The sequence below is a fragment of the Cavia porcellus genome, unplaced genomic scaffold (genome assembly GCF_034190915.1).
Source record: "Cavia porcellus strain 051 isolate PalLab524CR breed Dunkin Hartley unplaced genomic scaffold, mCavPor4.1 scaffold_31, whole genome shotgun sequence".
Lineage (NCBI taxonomy): Eukaryota > Metazoa > Chordata > Mammalia > Rodentia > Caviidae > Cavia > Cavia porcellus.
The window spans coordinates 28,759,837-28,781,391 of NW_026947514.1; the positions used below are offsets into that span (position 1 = coordinate 28,759,837).

Here is a 21,555-nt window from a genome sequence, read left to right on the forward strand (position 1 = left end):
GCTACTACAAGTGAATATTGAACAGAAGTACACTTATAATTAAAAACTAGGAATACTAAATTATGGTAGAATGAACTATGACAAACTGTTTAATGGTTTAATTTTTTTCCTTTTGGTTTGCAGAGGGTCAAACACAGGTCCTTATGTGTGGGAGGCAAGTACTGAGCTGTGTCTCCTGCCAGAAACTTTGGCACTTAAAAGTTACCCAGAATTCTGACATGGAAGACAAGCATGTTAGGTGACAGTGATCTGACTGCATGTAGTATTGAGTATGTGATTTCTGGGATTTTTAAAAGTCCAGACTCAATAAACTACCTACAAAAGCTACCACCCCTCAGTAAAGCTCTTCTCAAAGTTCAGCAGAAGTATGGCTACGCTCTAACATTGACCAAAATATTTTTAAAGCTGTATAAGTATTACAAACAAATGTCCAACGCCTGAGGCTGAGTGGAATCTGGAGTCCAGTCATGATTCTGGGTCCTACTATCTGGGATTGTGGGTTAACATTCTCTAAGTCTTAGTATTCACTTCTATTAATGGAAGTAACTGTGAAAGATTAAATTAGATGCTTATCAGTACACTTAACCGATTCTGTCCAACAGTTAACTTTTCCAAAAATTATAGTTAATATAGTCAAAGTTGGTGGGCTTTGAAAATAAGTTGCAGTAATTGAACTACTTTCTTCCACCACCCCTGTATCAGACTGTAAAAAAGCCACAGAGGTATATATTTTGCTATCACTATAGTCACAAGATCCAGAGCTTGGAATTTCCCAGTACTAATTTTAAAACCACTTTATTGTCAAGTCATAGCCCAGAAGCTGTTTGAACCGTTGAGGCTAGCAGTTCTACCGTATCAGAATCAGCAGGCCCTACTCCCAGAATTTTTTATTCAGAAAGTTGGGGTTGAGGTTTAAAAATTTGCGTTTATTTTTGAGTGTGAAGTCAAACATCTGTAATTGAGTACCCTAGAAGGCTGAGACAGAAGGGTGGCAGATTTGAGACCACCCTGGGCAAACGAGCAACATAGCAAGACCCTGTCTCAAAAAATTTTTAAATGGCTAGGAGACAGGCATTGTGGTGCAAGCCTGTAATCCCAGCCCTTGGGAGGCTGAGACAGCAGGATTGCAAGTTTGAGGCTACCCTAAACTACATAGTGAGTCCAAAGCCAGACTGAGATAGATATATGACATCAATATAGATAAAAATACCTAACAAGACCCTGTCTCAAAAATCAAAAAAGTATTGAGTCTTTTAAAGAACATGTTTATGATAAAACGTGCGAGTCATTAAAAAAAAAAACAGCATAAGAGAAAAAATAAACTTTCTTGGCCTATATAGATCTGTCCTTGTAATAGAACTCTGCTCAAATGCAAATGAATTCAACACTCTAGCTTGATATTTATCTTACTGGAAAATTAAAAATCATGTGAATTCGTAGGGTAAGTCTTTACAGACTTTAAACAGTCAAAAGGTTTACAATCATATAAAAACTTAGGGCAAAAAGCACTTTAAACATTATCTTTCCTTATGATACTTACAGCAGCATATGCAAATCCAATGAAATGACTTGTTCACTTACATGCAGAGAGGCAGCTGCCTGCGTGGGTTTTTTTTGTTTTGTTTTGTTTTGTTTTGTTTTTGCATGTTTTGGTCTGGTTTGATTTTTTTGGTACCGGGAATCAAACTCAGGACCTCACAGGGATTTAACTGTGCCACTGAGCTAAATCTCTAGGCCCGTGGGTTTAATTTTGAAAGACAATAAATACTTGAAAGCCTCCCTGTCCCAAATATCTCTTCTCACTGTGAATGATGCTGACAGTTACTATCCTCTCTCTTCTGTTCTACAATTAGGGATATGATTTAAAATACAGGATAACCCTGGTTTAAAAAAAAAAATCCATTGGATTTATTAAATCGGGTAATGAGTATATCTATAAAGCAGTTTTAATACAAGTTCCTAGCTCTTCCCATGCACAAGCAAATCATTTTAGCTGTTTAATTTGTAAGCAGAGAATATAGGTGAAAGCAGGTTTTCTCTTTTACCTGTGTGTAGTTGGGAGGTAAGAGTTGGTACGAGAGGGCTAGAAGATACAGACGGCAGGAAGCAAAGTGCAAGCACTGAGTCTTTCAGTGGGAAAGGTTGCTCAGCAGGACTTGGGAAGCAATCAGACAAGGCAAACAGGAAGCTAAGCTTGCCTTTGAGTCTTTTTAATTGGGAGTTGTACTTATTAGAAGTTTTGTGTTTTGTTTTGGTTTGGTGTTTTTATTTATTTGAGAATGTATTTAAGTGACTAAAATTTGCCCTGCCTCTCCATGGTTTCTTAGAAATACCTGGCAAATATTGCAACTCTTTACCTGAAGAGCAACTAAAGTTTTATGCGTAAAGACATAGAACTTTGAGCAGTGTGCCCTAAGCTGGTGGCAGAGCTGACATGACAAATGGAGCTTTAGTAATAAGGACCTCCCTGTGACTGTTCACAGAAGCACAGGTTGCTGGCGATTGCTTTACCTGAGGACTGTAGCAGCTAATATAATTGAAGTCTCTTAAGTACTTTCTAATATTATTTATCTAAATTGAAGGTGATAATATATTAAAACTTAGTTTTAAGCTGGATTTTGCAACATTTGGTCTTATGTAATTGTTGGTAGTATGGCTCTTAAAAAGCTTTAAAAACCTTTGCTTTCTACAGGGTGAAAGATTGAGCCATGCAGTAGGCTGTGCTTTTGCAGCCTGCCTCGAGCGTAAGCAGAAGCGGGAGAAGGAATGTGGGGTGACTGCTACTTTTGATGCCAGTCGAACGACTTTTACAAGAGAAGGATCATTTCGTGTCACAACTGCCACAGAACAAGCAGAAAGAGAGGAGATTATGAAACAAATGCAAGATGCCAAGAAAGGTACAATGTGTTCTACTACACTACGTGTTTATTAAATGCAGTTTCCCCCAACACGTTAATATGTTAAAGCTGTCAGGGACAAGTTCTCACGTAATCAAAGAGACCCCTGGGAGTGTGAGTATAGCTCATAGGGTGCTTGCTTAGCATATGAGGCTCTGCGTTCTGTCTCCAGGTCTCCCTCTCCCCCATAAAAAGAGAGAACCCTTAGCAATAGGTAAAAAACCTTAATAACAAAGCCAGAAATCTTACAGGAGTGCCTTCCTTTAGAATGACTAGTTTAGTGACATTATAGTAGAAATACTGGTACACGCATTGAAGTGATTGAGTCTGTAAAGTTGAGTTGGGTGCCTTTTTTTTTCTTTTAGTTTTTTGAGACATTGTCTTGCTGTGTGATACAGGCTGGCTTTACGTTCCTGGCAGTCTTCCTACCTCAGCTTCCTGAGTGCGGGGATTACACCTAGCTGGTTGGGTACATTTTAAAACTATTAGGGCTTGGAGAAAATGCTTGTATTCTTCTATATATCTAGGCTAAAGCCAACTAGAGGTACACAAATAGTTCAATATAACTAATAGATATTAATATAATTTTGCTAATTTTTATGTCTTTAATATCTTTTAGTTATACTGAACTAGTTGTGTTACCTCATCATCAGCACGGACACAAACAGCTCTAATTTTTAAGATCTTCGAAAATACACAATATTTATTCAAAATTATTGATGGTGTCACAGTTGTGGCAGTCGGGCTGATAAAATATTGCCCAGACTGGACTTAAACTCCTGGGTTTAAGTGATGCTTTGCCTCCGCCACTTGAGTAGCTGGGACTACAGCCTCAATCCACTGCACTCAGCTGAGTGTGAACTTTTTCTTTTCATTTCTTGTAAACATTTGTTCCAGGATAGCAAAGAATAAAACACATGCTAACCAGCTGTGTGACACATGTTGACTATTTAGCCCCAGCTACTTGGAAGGCTGAGACAAGGATCATGTGAGGCCAGGAGTTAGAGACCAGCAGCATAGTGAGATCTCTTCTCAAAAGAAGTCATGCTAGCTTTAGTAGAAAGTTCCCCGAATAGCCATTATTTAGTATACTGTAGTAATTTTTAGACCACAGGCTGCACATGTGTGTGTGGTTCTGGTGATCAAAATCAGGACCTCACATATGCTAGGCATTGTTCTTGCACTGAGCTGCATCCCCACCTCTGAAAGCATATTCTTTGATGCCATCAAGTAATACTGCTGTGCACAGCATGTGACAAAGAGATCAAGCCCTAAGATCTGCAATAGATCATGAAGATTGAGGTAGAGATTTGCCACAAACAGTGGTACTCAAAACTGGGCATCATGGCACACACCTATCCAGGCACTATGAGAGGCTGAGTCAAGAGGATCACAAATTCAAGCCCAGCTTGGGCAACATAGTGACTTAGCAAGACCCTGTCTCAGGCAGAGCTGAGGATGTTGTTCAACATAAAAACCCTGGGTTCAGTCCACAGTATCACACACAGGGACACACAGGAAGGGGACTCACCTGGTACTGGAAGCAGTCATAGATTTAGGTCTAATCCAACTTAAGATTTCATTCTAGGGCTGGGGATTTAGCTCAGCGGCATAAGCACCTGCCTTGCAAGCAGGTGGTCATGAGTTCAATCCCCAGTACCAGTTAAAAAAAAAAAAATGATTTTCCTTCTACAGTCAAATGAACCACAAGTGCATACATTTGTGATTTAAAGATTTTTGACAGCTAAGAAAATCATAGACCAGGGGCTGGGGATTTAGCTCAGCGGCATAAGTGCCTGCCTTGCAAGCAGGCAGTCGTGAGTTCGATCCCTGGTACCGGTTAAAAACGAAAAAGACCAAAAAAAAAAAAATCATAGACCTTTCTGATTCTTCCACTCTCAAAGTCACCCCCATACACACACTCAGACAAGCTCTAAAAACCACAACCCATCATTCTTTAAAGGACCTCACATAAGAAGTTCACTGGAACTCGATTTTTAAAATCTTGTTGGAAGTCTTAATTTATAAATCACTGCATGAGAATAAAGAATTGAATATTTGAGTTTTATAAATATGATATGTGATATGCACTGCATGTAACATATCTGAGGACACTGGGCAAAAGATAAGTAGAAGGAAAAGAGGCCTTTGAGGTCAGCTCTATAAATTTAGAACATTGGAAGATCATTTCTAAGGTCTTCTTGCTCTTGATTTTCTTGAGCTGAAACAGATAAGACAGCTTCTGGTGGATCCGTAGCTTCTGGCAACTCTGCCCCGTCCCCATCCTCTCCTACTTCTCCCACATCGGACAGCACTGCCTCGTTAGAGATGAACAACCCTCATGCCATTCCACGCCGCCACGCACCGATTGAACAGCTTGCTCGCCAGGGCTCTTTCCGAGGATTTCCTGCTCTTAGCCAGAAGATGTCACCCTTTAAACGCCAACTATCCCTACGCATCAACGAGCTGCCTTCCACTATGCAGAGGAAGACTGATTTCCCCATTAAAAATGCAGGTAACACAGCACACACCTGACTCGTCCCATGATGCTCTGGCACAGAAGCAGTATCATCATTTCTGGTAGCAACAGAGCCCATTAAGCCAGCTGCTCCGGTCTCTCAGGCTTATTGGTGGTTTTATCTGTGTCATTTCCCCAGGAGAAAACAAAGGTCTGCAGAGGGGACATGAATCATTAAGTTCCCCTCAACAAATAGATGGAATTTCTAGTCTGAGCCACAAAGTTTATGGCTTTTCCTGATGTAAATGCGCCGCCTCTCAACCGGTCTGTTTCCAAACATTCAGGGTTTCAAATTTTCATTCTTACCCTACCATTTGGGACCCAAGAAGGGATTAATTAAAAAAGGCTTTAGGAAAACGTACAATTAAATAACACTACTGGCAGATGTACCAGAAGCAGCGGATAAGTGTTCATTGTTCTTGTGGCCGGTTGACTCCATAGGAAGGAAACTCTAAATGGGCCCCTGTATAAATCTAAGATGTGTTGTTCGTTAGAGGCAGTGTGGACTTGTTCACATTCAGTCATTACCTTTCAGAACTGCCATACAGGCCTTTGTGTGGCCTCGATTCAACGGAGCCAGCCTGTAACCTCTGTCCTCATGTGATCCAGAGCTAACGTGTTAGATCTGGTCGATGCTTTTTTGAGCCCTGTTTTACTTCCCTCTGAAACACATCACGGTATTGCTGTGATGGTTTGTGAGGAAGCCCTGTCTCAGTAGGCATCCCACTGGTAGCAGTACAAAAGAACAGAGAGTTGGGTTTTTCTCCAGGTGAAAGTAGGCTTAAAGAGCAGTAGACTAAATAATCACTGAGGGCCTTTTCAGCCTCCAATGCCTTTAAAAACTGAAACCCCAGATGTGTCAAGTACTCCATTTCAGTTTCCCTCTGGGGAAACAGGTAGAGAATAAAAACTGTTCTCTCTCCACAGATGAGCTTCAGCACACATAATTAGCTTCCTCAGTGCTACAAAAAGAACAAAGACTCTAGAGTCCTACACTTAAGTTCACTTTTTCTTTTTATCACAGTTGATATACTTGGTACTAGAGACTTTACAGAAAAATGAGTGATGGCATTGTTACTGTATCTCAGAGAAAGGCACTGTTGCATCTGCTGGTGGCCTGGACTTTACCCCATTTTTTGTAATTACTTAATGGCACCAGAACTTAATTCAGACCACAGCCATGGTGACTGGTTGAAAGGCAAATAGGAGAAGCGTCTTTCAAAAAGATCTAGCTGGTTAAATATTTTGGTAGAAAAAGAATGAGGACACCAAATTCCACATAACGTCACAAGAAATGGAACAAAAGAAATTTGGAGATGTGTTAGGAAAAATACATTTTTTGACATTTTATACTTTCCCATCAGAAAAGCCAATGAAATGGTGGTAGGTAAATTTTTGGAAACTATTTCTAAAGCCTCACCAGACAGAGCCTTTTGCTTCCTCAAAAAGAGATACAGTATAAAATGCCAGCTGGTGTCCTGATGGCACAGTTCAGGGTTATTCCATTTTTCCGTCTGGAACCATTTTGTTTGCCTTACAGTGCCAGAGGTAGAAGGAGAAGCGGAAAGCATCAGCTCCCTGTGCTCCCAGATCACCAATGCCTTCAGCACCCCCTCTGAGGACCCCTTCTCCTCCGCACCAATGACCAAACCAGTGACAATGGTGGCACCACAGTCTCCTACCTTCCAAGGTCAGTGCCCCAGGCCTGCCCTCTTTAAAGTAGTGCTCTGATCTCACTGGTTACTAGCTGTGAGTTGGCATCCTCCGCTTCTCCCTAGCTGGTCAGACCCAGTACCAGTGTCTTAGAACCACTGATTTCCCTATTAAGCAGTATCTTTGTGCTTTGTTTCCCTTCCTGTTTCCTAAGCTGTCAGCCTTCATCGTGTTGCATGCATGTGCCTGTCTTTTGTTCCTTGTATTATGAGTTTCTGTAACCCCAACCCACTGCTTAATTTGCCACTTGACAGTGAAGGGTCAGAGTGTCCCACCAGTCTTCCAGAAGCACCAGGCACCAGGATTTATTCTACCATTAGGCTTTATTTAGCATAGCAGTTCTCAATCAGGTACTGCTTTGCCCCCTGAGGGAAAGTTTGGCATTCATTGTATGGAGACATATTGGGGTTTTATAAGTTGCCGAGAGGAATGTTTTGCTGGCAACTTAATAGAGGCCAGGGATGCTGCCAACCCTCCTTCAATGCACAGGACAGCAGGCACAGTGAAGAATTAGCAGGCCCAAAAGAGCAGCAGCTCCCAGGTTGAGAAGCCTGAACACACCTAGACTCCTGTCTTTGGGATTCATAAAGAACAGGCACTCCTTTTGGCTCTGTAGGTTAGCTTCTGTAACAAATGTCCTAAAACTTACTTCTGCAATTGAAGACTTACTAATTTTTTTTTCAGAGATGTCACATGAATAGTTGGCATTGACTTGAGTTGACAGTGAATGTAATTTAAACTCCTTATTAGAGTTCCTATGGTTGCCCTTCCTTCATTCTTTTTTGAAAAAAAGCTCAGAGAAAGTCATGCCTGGAGACAGAACCCCACTCCTACTGGAGGATGCTGCCTTGACTCCAGGAGAGTCAGCATCTGTCTCTTCTTCTTCTCCGCCTCCTTCTCTTTTCTTCTTCTGCCCCATCAAACCTTCATGTCACCAAATAACCTTTCATCTCATCTAACAAGTATTTATAATACTAGAGAATACTAAGAATAGGCGCCACATACTGAGCACTTAACATGGTGCTTGCCACACTGGTGTTGAGTATTCATGCATTATCTAATTTAATCCCACAACAGCCTTTGAGCTAGGCATGACCAATTTAAAAGAAAAAAAAGATGCTTAGAGAGGTTAAGTAAATGCCCAGATCATACAGCCAGGATTTAAACTCAGATCTTTCTAAATGTAGCATGCATTGCTTTCAACTGACCATGCCTATTTATAAGGCAACTGGGTATAGGAAATTGAATAGAATATAGTCCTTTCACTGCCTTTAAGGGAACCTCAGTTTAGAGAGAGATTGTTTTTAGACAGAAGGTGTGTAACGTTGCCAACACCATAAGCATGGTTGCCCAGTCGTAACTAGTGGATTTTATATTACAAAGCAGGAGGAGATGCTTGTCTGTACCATATTAAGTATAATACAGGGATAAAGAATAGAGACTGATACAGATTTCTAGAGTAAAAGAAACAGGGTTAGGAGGTTTTAACAGAGATGAGGAAAGATAGTAGGCACTTTGAGTTATTGTGAACATTGCAAGTGGAAAAATTTTTCAAAAAGATAGAAGTAGGGCCAGAGATTTAGCTAAACAGTATAAGGGCCTGCCTGGCAAGTTGTGAGATCATGAATTCAATCCCTGGTACCAAAAAAAAAAGTATAAGTTTATTAAGCAAATAAAATATTGTTTGATTTCTCATCTTTTATATGGAAATACATAATACAGTAGTTTGCCCTTCTTTATGGTTTCTCTTTCCTAGGTATCAGTTACTCATAGCCCTCTGCCATCTCCAAATGTTAAATAAAAAATTCCAGAAGTAAATATTCCATACATTTAAATAATTTGTACTATAATATGTTATTCTATTTTTTATTGTTATAAATCTCAGTGTGCCTAATTTATAAGTTACAGTTGATTGCAGGTATATATATGAGAAAATATTATATACTGGGTTTGGTTCTATATAAGGTTTCAGTCATCTGCAGAATATCAACTCCCAGTGGTCCTACTGTGCCAGTCTGAGATGATGCACATAAAATACTGTTAGCCTGGTGCTCAGCACTTAATGAAATATATTTAATTACTATTATTCTTATAATTTGACTTTTGGAAAAGCATAGAAGAAAGAAATGCCTTATCTACTTCATTAAGCCAGAGGCTGTTATATCTGGAATAGATTTTTTTTTTTTTTTTTGCTGCTTATAAAAGCAGCTCTGTTCAACTTAATTTGAAAATTTTTGTAGGCTTCATTTCTGCTCTTCCTATGCACATATTTTTCCAAAACAGTCATTTGACTTTATCATTATAATCGTTGCAGTTAAAATCTCTGATTCCTTCTTTGCCAAAAGGTCCGTGTACCCATTGCAAGACAGCATGGTTGTCCACTGTCAGCTCTTCCTTCTCACCTCCTCCACCAGTGTTGCACATTGGCCTGACTGACGCAGCTCCCTGAGGTCACTCGTGCATCTTGCATGAATTAACTCCATTGATGTTGTCTGCTCCCATTGTAGCTAATGGCACTGACTCAGCCTTCCATGTGCTTGCTGCTAAGCCAGCCCATACCGCTCTAGCACCCGTAGCAATGCCTGTGCGTGAAACCAACCCTTGGGCCCATGCCCCTGCTGCTGCTAACAAGGAAATTGCAGCCACACATCCGGGTAAGGTGGCCACAGATGGTGGTGAGGATTCTGGGATCAGATAAGTGACCTTGGTTCTATAAACAGCAGTTACCCAGGTGGGAAAGAGAAGAATCCTTTTTAGGAAAAGTATTTTCCCTCCTAGACAGGGTGGTAAAGGAAGGGAACAAAAAATATCAGATTGATATTCTCAGAACTATAGCACTGAGGCATCCATAGAGATTTCTATGAAATACAGATTCCTGAGCCCTGCCCCCAGGGAATCCACCCCTTGACTTGGCAGAGGGCAAACATTCCTGTAGGAAGAGGGAACCTTGCCTCCCACAGGGCAGTGCTTTTCTCTGTTTACTAACTTTTCTGTATTTACTAGTTGTCCTATAAGATAAGGAATTACATTTTATAGTAATAATAATTCACCAGAAAGGAATACCATGTGACTAGAAACCAGACAGCGGCCCGCAAGGTGTGGCCATGTCATGGGCGATGCTGAGTGTTGGCTCTGTTAGACTGGAGATGAATCCTTTGAGTACTGTGGGGCATGTGCAAGCTAGTGTTTATATTGTGGGTGAGCCATGGGAACAAGGAACATTTCTAACACCAGCCAGCTGCCTTAGGTCAGTGCACTGGAGGCATATCAGACAGCGCCTCAGCATGGCTGAGATGGCAGCATGGCCTAACAGGGTCTCCTCCTACCACAGAATCTCAGCTGAGAGTATGATACTTTCACCTATCAAAGCTACAGAACATCCCAGGAGAAGGATGTCTTTTTTGTTCCTTGTTTCTTGTTCCAAGGACAGATCCTTGTTAGGATCAAATAACTGAGGCTATGGGTGAGGGAAGAGACTGCCTAACTCTCCTCTCTCTCCGTCTTGCTGGTTTCAGGCACTGAGTGGGGCCCATCCGCTCCAGACCTCCAGACTGGCCATAGACGCACTCCCTCAGAGGCTGACCGCTGGCTAGAAGAAGTATCCAAGAGCGTCCGGGCCCAGCAGCCCCAAGCCTCAGCGACTCCTCTGCAGCCAGTCCTGCAGCCACCTCCACCCACTGCCATCTCCCAGCCAGCACCGCCTTTCCAAGGGAGCGCGTTCCTCCCTGCTCAGCCTGTGCCCGTGGGTGTGGTCCCCCCACTGCAGCCAGCCTTTGTTCCTGCCCAGTCCTATCCTGTGGCCAATGGGATGCCCTACCCAGCCCCTAGTGTGCCTGTGGTAGGCATCACCCCCTCCCAGATGGTAGCCAACGTGTTCGGCACTGCAGGCCATTCTCAGGTCACTCTCCCCCATCCGTCACCTAGCCTGGTCAAGCAGCAGACATTCCCTCAGTACGAGACAAGCAGTGCTACTGCCAGTCCCTTCTTTAAGCCTCCTGCTCAGCACCTCAACGGTTCTGCGGCTTTCAATGGTGTAGACGATGGCAGGTTGGCCTCGGGAGACAAGCACGCAGAGGCTGCTGGGGGCACTTGCCCAGTGGATCCTTTCGAAGCCCAGTGGGCTGCATTAGAGAGTAAGTCCAAGCAGCGCGCTAATCCCTCCCCTACCAACCCTTTCTCCAGTGACTTACAGAAGACGTTTGAAATCGAACTTTAAGCAGTCTCTATAGCTTGTGTATCTTGTCTGTCCTTAGGCAGAGGCAGGGGGTGGAGGTCAAAGGGGACTTTGTCTTCTCGCTCAGTACACTTTTCACTAATCCCAAAGGTCCCAAGGAACAAGTCCAGGCACAGTGCAGTGAGGGCCGACTTCTGGAAGTGAGGCAAGCCATTCCTAGCAAATACTGTCTTGCAGCTAGGCCAGACAAGTCAGAAAATATTGCCCACACTCCCCTTCTCCCCTCACCCTCATATAAGTCTCTGGCAACAGCGAGACTGAAGTGCTGCACAGGAATCTATTCAAAGCACATTTACTGGAATATAAAACACAACCGAAGCAAAACTATGCTTGAGGCCGTTCAGCTGGCTCCTTCCAAGACCGGCCTTCACGCTGGAGAGAGTGGCTTGAGCTTGGGCTGGGAAGACAGGCAGTTGGCACCACCGGAAGGTGCAGAAGCAGCTGCCCACCAGGGCTGTTTGGGGGTGTGAAAGGTGAGCTTCCATTTTGAGTAACAGAATAAATATATATATCAAAAGCCAAAATCTTTATTTTTATGCATTTAGAATATTTTAAATAGTTCTCAATATTAAAAAGTTGTAAGTAATCTTGCCAAAAAAGGGTTATTTGTAAGAAATTGTACATAAGATTGATCATTGATGCCTACTGAAGTAAAAAGGGGTGGACATTGCAGGCAGTCCCTAGCTTGTTTGCTGTCATTGTAAGTAGCACATTGCAACAACAATCATGCTTAGGACCAACAGGCACTAGGTTGTAGTTTTAAATTAAATGAAAGCAGTATTGTCCTGGTTTTAAACCTTTGATGAAATTCTAATGTCATTTTAATTACATCAACCTGTGCTCTGTAGAGACTATTTTATATATCAGTGGAATTTCCTTTTAATCCTTTAACACTAAGATGACAGTAACATCTCCACAGCAGGGAACAGTTTCCTGTGTTGGTAAATTGGCTCTTGTCCTTTAAGTTTTGTTCCTATGATCTGTGGGGAGGAGGACCTGGTTTATTAGCTTTGTGTGCCCCAACCCACCACCCCCTTGGTGAGACCACCCCATTGCCAGTTGCAGCCACTTGACCTCGGGTAACATGAAATCCCATCTCATTTTTACTTTTGAACGTTGGCCTTACAATCAAATGTAAGTTATATATATATTTGTACTGATGAGAATTTATAATCTGCTTTAACAAAAATAAATGTTCATGGTAGACACTTTCGTCCATGAAGGGCTATTCTTTCCTCTGAGTTTAAAGTCTTATTCTGTCTCTGCTGCTATGATAAACTGCTCATTTAGTGGCTAGAAAATCTTGGGGACAATTATAGCCGTACAATGTTTTCATCTATAGCAACGTATGCAGGATGAGGTGTAGCCTGGAATAGCATTGGACCTCAGCTAGGAACTGGATGCAAAGGTGACATCTTACCCTGCCCCAGGGCTGGCACTGTCCCCCTCCACTTGGCTGCGTATTAGAATCACTTGCACTTTAAAGTCCTAATCCCTGGGACTGGGAGTGTAGCTCAGTGATAGACTAAGCCCCCTACACACACCCCAAGAGAAAAAAAGCAAAAAACTAATGCCCACCCTGTACTTGAGACCAGTTAAGTCAGACTATTAGTGGGTTTGAGGGACGTGGGGACTAGTTTCCAGTATAGAAGAGGGTTGAGAATTGCTGGTCTGGGGTGACTAACCGTCACCTCTGGACTTACTATTCTGTGACTAGTTCTAAGAAGGGCTAACTGTAAAGAGCTGGTCTTGGCTGTACCTTCAGAAGCACATGCCCATTTCATCAAGCCGGGAAGTCCCAAAAAGCAGTGCTTTCCATTTTCTATAAACAAAGCAGGCCTGATGAATGAACAGAATTGCTTCTCAGTGTTTTGATGGGAAATGAAGATCTCTACCCTGACTGAGAGGCCGCCTGAGCAGTAGCCTCCTCGTGACACCATTTCTTTTCCATCCAATTAGTACCTAAAGAAAGTTGCCTTTCAGCTCTTCAGTCACTGGAATGACCATCTTGCCTACATGCAAGAATCACCTTCGGTACTAGACAGGCCGCTGGGAGAAGCTGAAGTGAAAGGGAACTGAGCAGCTAATTGAACTCAGGCCTATTTCAGCATTGAGGAGTCAGAAGTTCTGCAACTTACACCATTACTTCCTGCCACTTACACCATTTCTGAAACCACTTCACTGTTACACTCCCCACACACACCCACATCCCCCCACCCCGGTTCCCATTCCACTAATGCTGTTCGTAACAGTAGTCTGATTTCTCTCTGGCAACAAACATTCTGCTTCCACAGAGACCAGGCCAGCCAGCTGTGTAAAGGAGTCACAGACTGTCACAGCCATCTGTCCATGCTGGCCTCAGAAGGGCTTCAGGTGCAGCTTCCCAGTGAAGGAAGCAGCTTTTCCAGGCCTTCCCTGCTGAGATGACAATGCTAACTTGGGCTCTTTCATCCCAACACCCTGTGAGGCTACATTCTGCCTTGGTCAGAGCTTTCCGAGCTTGATGCTGCCAGCCCTCTCGGCGATGAGATTTCCTACCCAGGAAGGTGCGATGTGAGCGGTGGACCAGACCCCAGATGGGGCTTGGCTCTAACACAGGATACTTCGCTGACACAGTAGGAGTTGGCATTCCCCTTAAAAGACAACTGTTGCCCACCTCTCCACCGAGCCGTAAGTCAGGTCCAGCACCTTGCTTTAAAATTCAGTGAACTAGCTGGGCAGTGGCGCGTACCTATAATCCCAGCACCCAGGAGACTGAGGCAGGAGAGGCATTGTGAGTTCAAGGTCAGCCTGAACTACATAACAAGACCCTGTTTGAAAAAGAGAAAAACAAAAAACCTGATCCTTTGGATTCCTAACATGAAACCCAAAATATTCCAAAGTCAAAATATTTTGTGCACCCACATGACACAGAAGTGTTTCAGGATTTGGGGGATTAGGGATGCTCAATCCTAGTCGGCAAATATTCCAAACTCAGAAACACTTCCAGTCCCACACATTTCAGATAAGGGATCCTTGTAAAGAGACAGTGCAGGGGAAAGGCTACCCTCCAACCAGCCCGCTCTTGACAACTCAGCAGCAGCTGTGCAGACTCCGCTGGGGATTGCAGAGTTAGGCTAGTCCTGGTGGCTGCTGGGGGCAAGACACTGGGTGACTTTCTCGAGGGCAGTGTCTCCAGATGATTCCCTTGCCAGCCAGGGAGAGGAGACCGAGTTTTCCTTCTCAATTCTTCAGAACGGCGTCAGAGCCAGCCTTCATCCCTGCTGCTGGGCGGGCTGAGGGTGCGGCTGGAAACGGGAACAGCTGGCACAGCAGAAGCTGGCGTAATACTCATTGCCACAGAGCTGGGCCTGCAGGATCAAGCCACAGTTGGCCAGCTCCGGCTGATCGATGCACTCTCCGCTGGGCTCCCTGGGCTGGGCCACCGCCGCTGCAGAACAGGCAAGAGAGGGTGAGGCAGATTCTCACCTGCCACTTGTACCAGCATGAGGCGGGTTGGGGTTTCACTGCTTGCAGGCCTTGCCCCAGCATCTCACAGCCCTTCATAGACCCCCAGCTCTTTACCAACTGGATAGCTAATCATGCCTTTTGTTTTACCCCTCTTGAGCTGAAAACTGGGTCAGATGAGCCCTAAGTACAGTTTGAGTCAGCAGGAATCCGAGGGTCTCTCTCTCGCTGCTGCACTTCCCCCCGTCTGAGGTTTATACCTTCAGTATCCCAAGCCAGGGTAGGAGTCCAGGTCAGGAGTGAAGCGCCTGCCTAGCATCTGGCAGGTATGAAGCCCTGCGCTCCCTCCCTCTCCAGCACCACACATTTGTGTTTATATTTTATATGTAATATACAAAAATCTGTTAACCTAGTAACATTTAACTTGATTTTAGTGTTAATATACCGAGAACAAAGCCCTTGTGGCCACCACTGCTTTTCTAGGAGCTGGTACCTCCCTGTGGGAGCCGCCCCACTGCCCATCTCAGGACTGGGCTGCCTGCCCAGTTACCTTCTCTCCTTTCTGCAGCAGCTCTGACAGGCTTTGGCCTGTGCCTCATCTTCCCTGAAGTCAGGCTTCACAGTGGGAAAGCCCTTCATCCTCTCCTTTGTCCCTCACAATTACCATGAAAAGACCAAACCTAACCAGAGTGGCCTCAAGAAGAGTCAGCCAGCGTAGCCAGGACTAATGCTAATCACATAAATGGCAAAGCCATTGTGTTTTAAAAACCTGTAACTTTGTTATCAACTTAACCTGGTTGTTGTAGTACCTGGACCTGTGAAGGCAGGCACTCCACATGATGATCAATACTCTTGTCACCTACTACCCTCTTTCCCCAAATATAAGACCTGGCTGGAAACCAGTCAGCCTTGAAAACTAGAGATAAAAATGCCAGCCCCAGTCAGCCTGTCCCTGCCTTACCTGCCGTCACTATTCTCTTGCTCAGTGGCTACTCTAGGACAGTAGAGTTTACCCTCATGGCGAGTTCCTTATCACTTAGAAAAATGAGTAACAGCTTATCCTTCACCCCTGCAGTATTTTCTGCTCCTTACCCCACTCATATTTTTGTTTTGAGACAAGGTCTCACTGTGTAGTTCAGGCTGGCCTTGAACTTAGAGCGATCCTCCTACCTCAGCTTCCTAAGTACTAGTATTACGTATGTGTGTTACCACAGCCAGCTGCTCACTCTGTCTTAAGCAAAATGACCAAGAAGTCCTGGCAGTAGAACCATGTCCCTTGCCCCAGCACATGACCAACCCTAAGGTCAGCAGTGCGATTCCAGAGCCCACAAGCCATCAGTGGGGCAGCACTGGGCAGCTTCGTGTTATGTGATCCTTAGAAACAGGGGTGAGGGCAGACCCTGAGTGAATGCAGATAGCGGAAGAAGGGGATAGCTTGTGGCCAGGAAAATTACCCCAAACCACCTAGAACTAGCACCATGCACCCAACAGAGGGCAGGTAAAGGACTGAGGCCATGCCCCTTCTGGGACTCAGCTGTGAGCCCTTTGGCCTCGCAGACCAAATCATCACCAAGCAAGTTTCTGACTATAATCCAACTTCCTATGCAGACACCTACAGCTAATTACAAACCTGAGCATCCGGGTCCTCAAGGGCAGTTAGTATATGCATGTAAGATTAATTATCTGGATGCAATAGCAGTGAAACTAAGTCCCTGAAATATGATGCTTTCTCTGGGGCCCACGCACACATCACCTAGTGATGCTGGGCCCTGGTGTCTGGGCACCACTCACAAAGCCACATTTCAACCACAGACCTGCAACTGCAAACACTGACCAGTTCTCCCCTCAGCTGGCAGGCAGGAGGGACTTCCGATAGGCTGCAGCCCCGATGGCATGAACGGCTGAGCAGAAAGGGCCTACCACCTCCAAGCCCACTGCCCTCCCCAGGTCTGCATCATGCCTGGAGAACCAGAACCTGCTGCGTGGCCCAGGGCACCACCCAGCTACTCATCCCTCAATGAACTAGGACCAAGGATTTGATCAGAGAGGGTAGGGCTTTCCTCATTCCTAGAAACAGCTCTAGCAAGTGAACGTTAAATCATCAGTTCTCAGAGGTACTTTGCACATCTCAACTTTGCGCCTTAACGGATGGTGTCTCAGCACTGTGTCACTTAACCGGCAGTATTTCTTCCATAATGGTAACACTGCAGTATGGTACTTTGATTTGTTAAAATAGAGCTCAACAGCAGGAGCTGGAGAATATAAGGCTAAAGTATCATATTACTGAATGATGCATGTAAAATCCCACTCCATACAAGTTAATAGTTCAGTGAAAATACATAAATATAAGGGAGTCCGAAGAGCTGGGTTCTGGTCCCAGCTGGGCTGCTACTGTGCTGTGTGACTGGTGGAAACACACTGAGTCTCTGGGCTCCTGTCTCATGTGGAATGATGGGTAATGAGCCTGGCCCTATGCTTTGTGGGTTAAATATTCACGGGGTCATGGAGGTCCTCTTTAGGTCCACTTTTTGCCACCCCGACTAGAATGGAGAGATCTTAGTAGTCTGTTTGCCTTAAACATTACAATGAAAGCTGGGGATTTAGCTCAGCAGCATAAGCGCCTGCCTGGCAAACGTGAGGTCATGAGTTCAATCCCTGGTACCAAAAAGAAAAAAAAAAAAATGTCACAATGAAGTTGTATTTTTTGAAATAGCTTGCTAAATCTAAAACAACACTGTGCCCCTTCAGCAGCACATGTACTAAAACAGGAACCATACAAAGATTAGCAAGGCCCCTGCACAAGGATGACACCAATTTGTGAAACATTCCATTAAAAAAAGTGCTGACCATCTGTGAGACCATTACCTGGCCCAGTGGGCAGTTGCCTTCGCCTCTGCTCAGGTCGCAGGTAGCCCCACTCCAGAGGAGGAAATCGAGGCTCTGGGTAGGGAAGCCCCTTGCCATGAGTCACAACCAGAGTGAGCCAGGATTTAAACTCAAGTCCCTCAGATCGCTGAGCCTGCATCTTCCACAGCTCACAGCCAGGCCCAAGAATGAGCTGATGCCATGGGGAACCCGCCCCCACCCCTGTGCCCTCTGACAGGCTACTCACCTGGCGTGGCCACCTTCACCTCAGTGCTGCGGCTGACCGCCTGGCTCCCGCGGTAAGCGCTGCACGTATAGGAGCCCTCGTCTCGGGCCTGTAGGTTGTGGATCAGCAGTGTGCCATCCGGGGACTGGTACACACGGCGGCCATCGGCCTGCACTGGCAGCCCATTCCTGGGGTGGGGAGGACACAGGAGCGTCAGCCAGCTGTTCTTGTCTTCAGGCTGTTTGAGGCCTGGGACACCGAGAGAGATCTAAGACTCTTCCACAGCCAACCTCTCTCCCCTGAGGGCAACTGGATCATCCAAGAGAAAGCAGATAGGCACCCCAGAAAGGCAGAACATTATGAAAACAAAGTAACAGTGAGATGAACCCACACGGGCGCAGTGTGCACAGGGCCCTGTGTCTGAGAAGCCAGCAGAATTGCCTGGCATCTTCTGCCCCCGGCTGGTGAGGAGCACAGGTGTTTGGGGAGCCTTTCCTGAGGAAGCTGCTGGCTGAGACCTGGCCAACTGGCCAGCAGTGGACCGCCCATGACAGTGGCTTTGGGAGACCCAGCAGCAGGAAGGCGGGATATTCCAGTCAGCGCACTCAGCAGGCCTTGGCTGTGCCAGGGTTTCGGGCCGGCTCCCGGGTGATGGAGATGTTTGAGCTAAGCAGGGACTGGGGGATGCCCAGAAGCAGAGCAGCTGCTGTCTCGGTGCACATGGGGTAGATGACCCGGGCAGTGAGATAATGGGACTTGCTTGAAGGTCGGATATGGGTGGAGAGAGGAAGCAATCAGCCTGGATTACTGGTGATGATCATTTCCCTCCAACTTGGAGAGACTTGGGCCGGGCTGAACTTAGGTGCCACTATTTGGAATCTGCTTATGAGATACCAGGAGGCATCACATTTAAGGGTTGGAACCTAAGAGAATCCAAATCCATGAGGGACCCCAAGAAGCACGTCACCAAGGCTCTGAGGTGAAGCCATAGGAACTACCAAAGACAGCTGTTTCCTGGAGCCAAAGAAAGCAAACATGTCCGGAAGGACAAGGGGCCAGCAGAGCCACCCTACGGTCATAAGGACTGAGAGGTATCCCACAGGGTTAGCAACAGGGACAGATTACCCAGATGAACGGCTGAGCTTAATGTGCAGGGTAGACGTGTAAGCACTGAGGCTTTGGGCACCAACAGCTGACTGGTTACCACTGCCTCTTCCCGGGCCTGCAGCACATTCCCAGCATCCTCTGAAACACCAGCTTGGCCCTGCGGCTTCCCCTCAAACACCCTCTTCAGTCACTTCCCCTGGCTCCCCTCCCCGCACCCTCCCAACCCAAGCAGTCGCCCCGCCACCCCATGCTCTGGGCAAACCTCATCTGGAACTGTGAGACCCAGGGCCACCTGCTGCCTGGGGCCCCCAAAATTCCCTAGATCCAAAGTAGTCCTGACACATTCCAGGAAGGGAGGAGTGAAAAATGCTGAATGAATAAATGGATGCAGGGCCAGCTAGTCTGGGATTAAAGGCCACCATGTCCCCAAAGCCAACTGTAACCCACTGATTCTCAACGTAGAGAACAGAGCTTTACCTGGACCATCTGATGTTCACGCTTTCATCTCCCACCACACAAGGCAGCCTTGCTGTGTCGCCCTCTGGCACTGTGACAGTAGGTGGCAACCCTGTGATTGTCAGCTCTCCTGGGCACAAAGAGGAAGCGCGGTCAGCCATGGCCCAGATCCGGCCCCACCTTGCCACTTAACCTCCAAGCTGACGGCCCGACTCCCGCCTTACCCAGAACTCTGAGCTGGACCCAGCGCTGGTCTCGGTGCTGCCCATTGAAAGCAACACAGGCATAGAAGCCACCATCTTCTACACCCACTCGACTGATGACCAGAGAGCCATCTGGCTGCGTCTGGTGTCTAGGGACAAAGCAGAGTCAACAATGGGCTCCAGCCTGAGAGGGGCCAGCCAGAGGCGGGGAGCAGAAGGGGAGCAGTGAGGAGGCTGAGCAGCCACCGCCATCTAGGGAAGTCCAGCCAGGGACCTGGCAGGCCTCGGGTCCTCCAGGCACCTGCATGCTAATTTATTGAAAATGTTTGACTTTTAAGCTTCATAAACAAATTGTACCAAGTTTTCTATTACTTTGCTATTTTTACTTTGGGTTTCTCATATAAGAAAAACCTTGCAATATTTAACCTTATGTGTCTGATTTATTTCATTTACCTTTATGCACCCAAAGTGCACCCATTCCTACAGACTGGTCAAATTCTTTTTTGGTTGACCAGTACTCCGTTGTGTGTATATGTGCACATTTGCTTTACCCATTTATCCGATGATGGGCATACAGGCTACTTCCACGATTTAGCTATTGTGAGTTGTGCTGCTGTAAACATAGGCATGCATGTATCCCTACAATATGAGGGCTCTTTATAGAATAGCTGGGGCAAATGGAATGTCTATGGTTAGCTTGAGAATGCTCCAGACTAATTTCCATAACAGGTGTACTAGTTCACACTTTCACCAACAGTGTAAAAGGGTTTCTTTTCCCCTCAACAACCTGGCCAGAATTTGTATTTTAAGTGATGACAGTCATTCTTTATGGAGAAAGATGGAATCTCAGTGGGTATCAAATTTGCTAAATCAAAATAATTCTGGTTGCCATTGAGCACGGTGGTAGACCTATAATCTCAGCACTCCGGGAGGCTGAATCAGGAGGTTCTCAAGTTCAAGCTTGGTGTAGGCAATTTAGCAACTTATTAAGACCCTATCTCAAAAAGGGGCTGGGAAGATAGCTCAAAATGATCAGGATTAAATTCTCAATACAGGGGTGGCAGGGGGAGGAATCTGATTTGTTTCTATTTGTTGCCATAAAGGCTTAAATCCCAGTCCTACCACCTACGAGTTCTGAGCTCCCGAGTACAAAATGAAAAAGAGCACCTGCCTCAATAAGGTTCCTTTGCAGATTATGCAACAGAGAACAAGCCTCCCGTTCAGTACACGCCAATGACGTCAGCATTTACGTCCTGGCCCATCACCTCTCAGCCAGCCTGCCACCAACCACATTCAGGAAAGTCCCAGGGACCCAGATGTTGCCCCCACCCCAGCCCTGGAGTCCCACTCAGGCCGAGAGGTGTGGATGGGGCTGCAGGCAAGGGGGTGCTGGGTGGACCTGGGGGAGGAGAGGGGCTGCCCATCTCTCTGCCACTCGATGACTGGGGGTGGGAAACCATCAGCGCGGCAGGGCAGCCGGATCCGCTGGCCCGGACTGGCATCCACTACCCCAGGCTGGGTCCGGTCCAGACGCAGCCTGCAAGACAAGCCATTCACAGCCTCGCAGGGCCTTCGCTGCTGCCCTCCCCCCTTCCCCTTCTCCAGACAGAGTCATGTCCAAAATCACCCCTTTGCTCTGCTTATACTACCAATCAGGGAAGGGAAGCCTGAAAGCCACCTCAGACATTGCACCAGGACACTGCAGCTCGCTAGACACACCCAGCTCCCGGCAGCATCTCCATCTGTCTCCTCGCCCCACCACACCCCTGGTTTAGGACCCCCTCGGCCCTTTGATCCCCTCTGTAAACAGAGCTGATCCTCAGTGCCAGCTCCGGGCTCCCTTCCCTTCCCAGCTGCTTGGGGGGAAGGGGCTCCCCTCCGCCCCTAGG

At 46.0% G+C, this 21,555-nt stretch overlaps 2 protein-coding genes and 1 pseudogene across 35 annotated transcripts in view; 2 read left to right on the forward strand and 1 right to left on the reverse strand.

The window, feature by feature from the left end:
- Positions 1-12,570, forward strand: part of Numb (NUMB endocytic adaptor protein) — a 196,452-nt gene extending 183,882 nt beyond the window's left edge. For 28 of the 32 annotated variants that reach the window (XM_063241371.1, XM_063241380.1, XM_003472400.5 and 25 more), the window contains 5 exons: positions 2,693-2,897; positions 5,119-5,412; positions 6,956-7,105; positions 9,636-9,782; positions 10,644-12,570. In XM_063241371.1, the coding sequence (XP_063097441.1) occupies positions 2,693-2,897; positions 5,119-5,412; positions 6,956-7,105; positions 9,636-9,782; positions 10,644-11,344 (1,497 nt within the window). In that variant the 3' untranslated portion in view covers positions 11,345-12,570. The remainder of the gene's footprint in view (positions 1-2,692; positions 2,898-5,118; positions 5,413-6,955; positions 7,106-9,635; positions 9,783-10,643) is intronic. The other 4 variants (XM_063241383.1, XM_063241385.1, XM_063241386.1 and 1 more) reach the window with 2 other exon arrangements.
- Papln (papilin, proteoglycan like sulfated glycoprotein) overlaps positions 11,868-21,555 on the reverse strand; it is a 28,502-nt gene continuing 18,814 nt past the window's right edge. For all 3 annotated transcript variants that reach the window (XM_063241359.1, XM_063241358.1, XM_063241361.1), the window contains 5 exons: positions 21,066-21,203; positions 19,688-19,815; positions 19,485-19,593; positions 17,922-18,088; positions 11,868-14,792 (listed from right to left, as the gene is read on the reverse strand). In XM_063241359.1, coding sequence (XP_063097429.1) covers positions 14,617-14,792; positions 17,922-18,088; positions 19,485-19,593; positions 19,688-19,815; positions 21,066-21,203 — 718 coding nt within the window. In that variant the 3' untranslated portion in view covers positions 11,868-14,616. The remainder of the gene's footprint in view (positions 14,793-17,921; positions 18,089-19,484; positions 19,594-19,687; positions 19,816-21,065; positions 21,204-21,555) is intronic.
- On the forward strand, positions 17,546-17,646 carry LOC111757609 (U6 spliceosomal RNA; annotated as a pseudogene).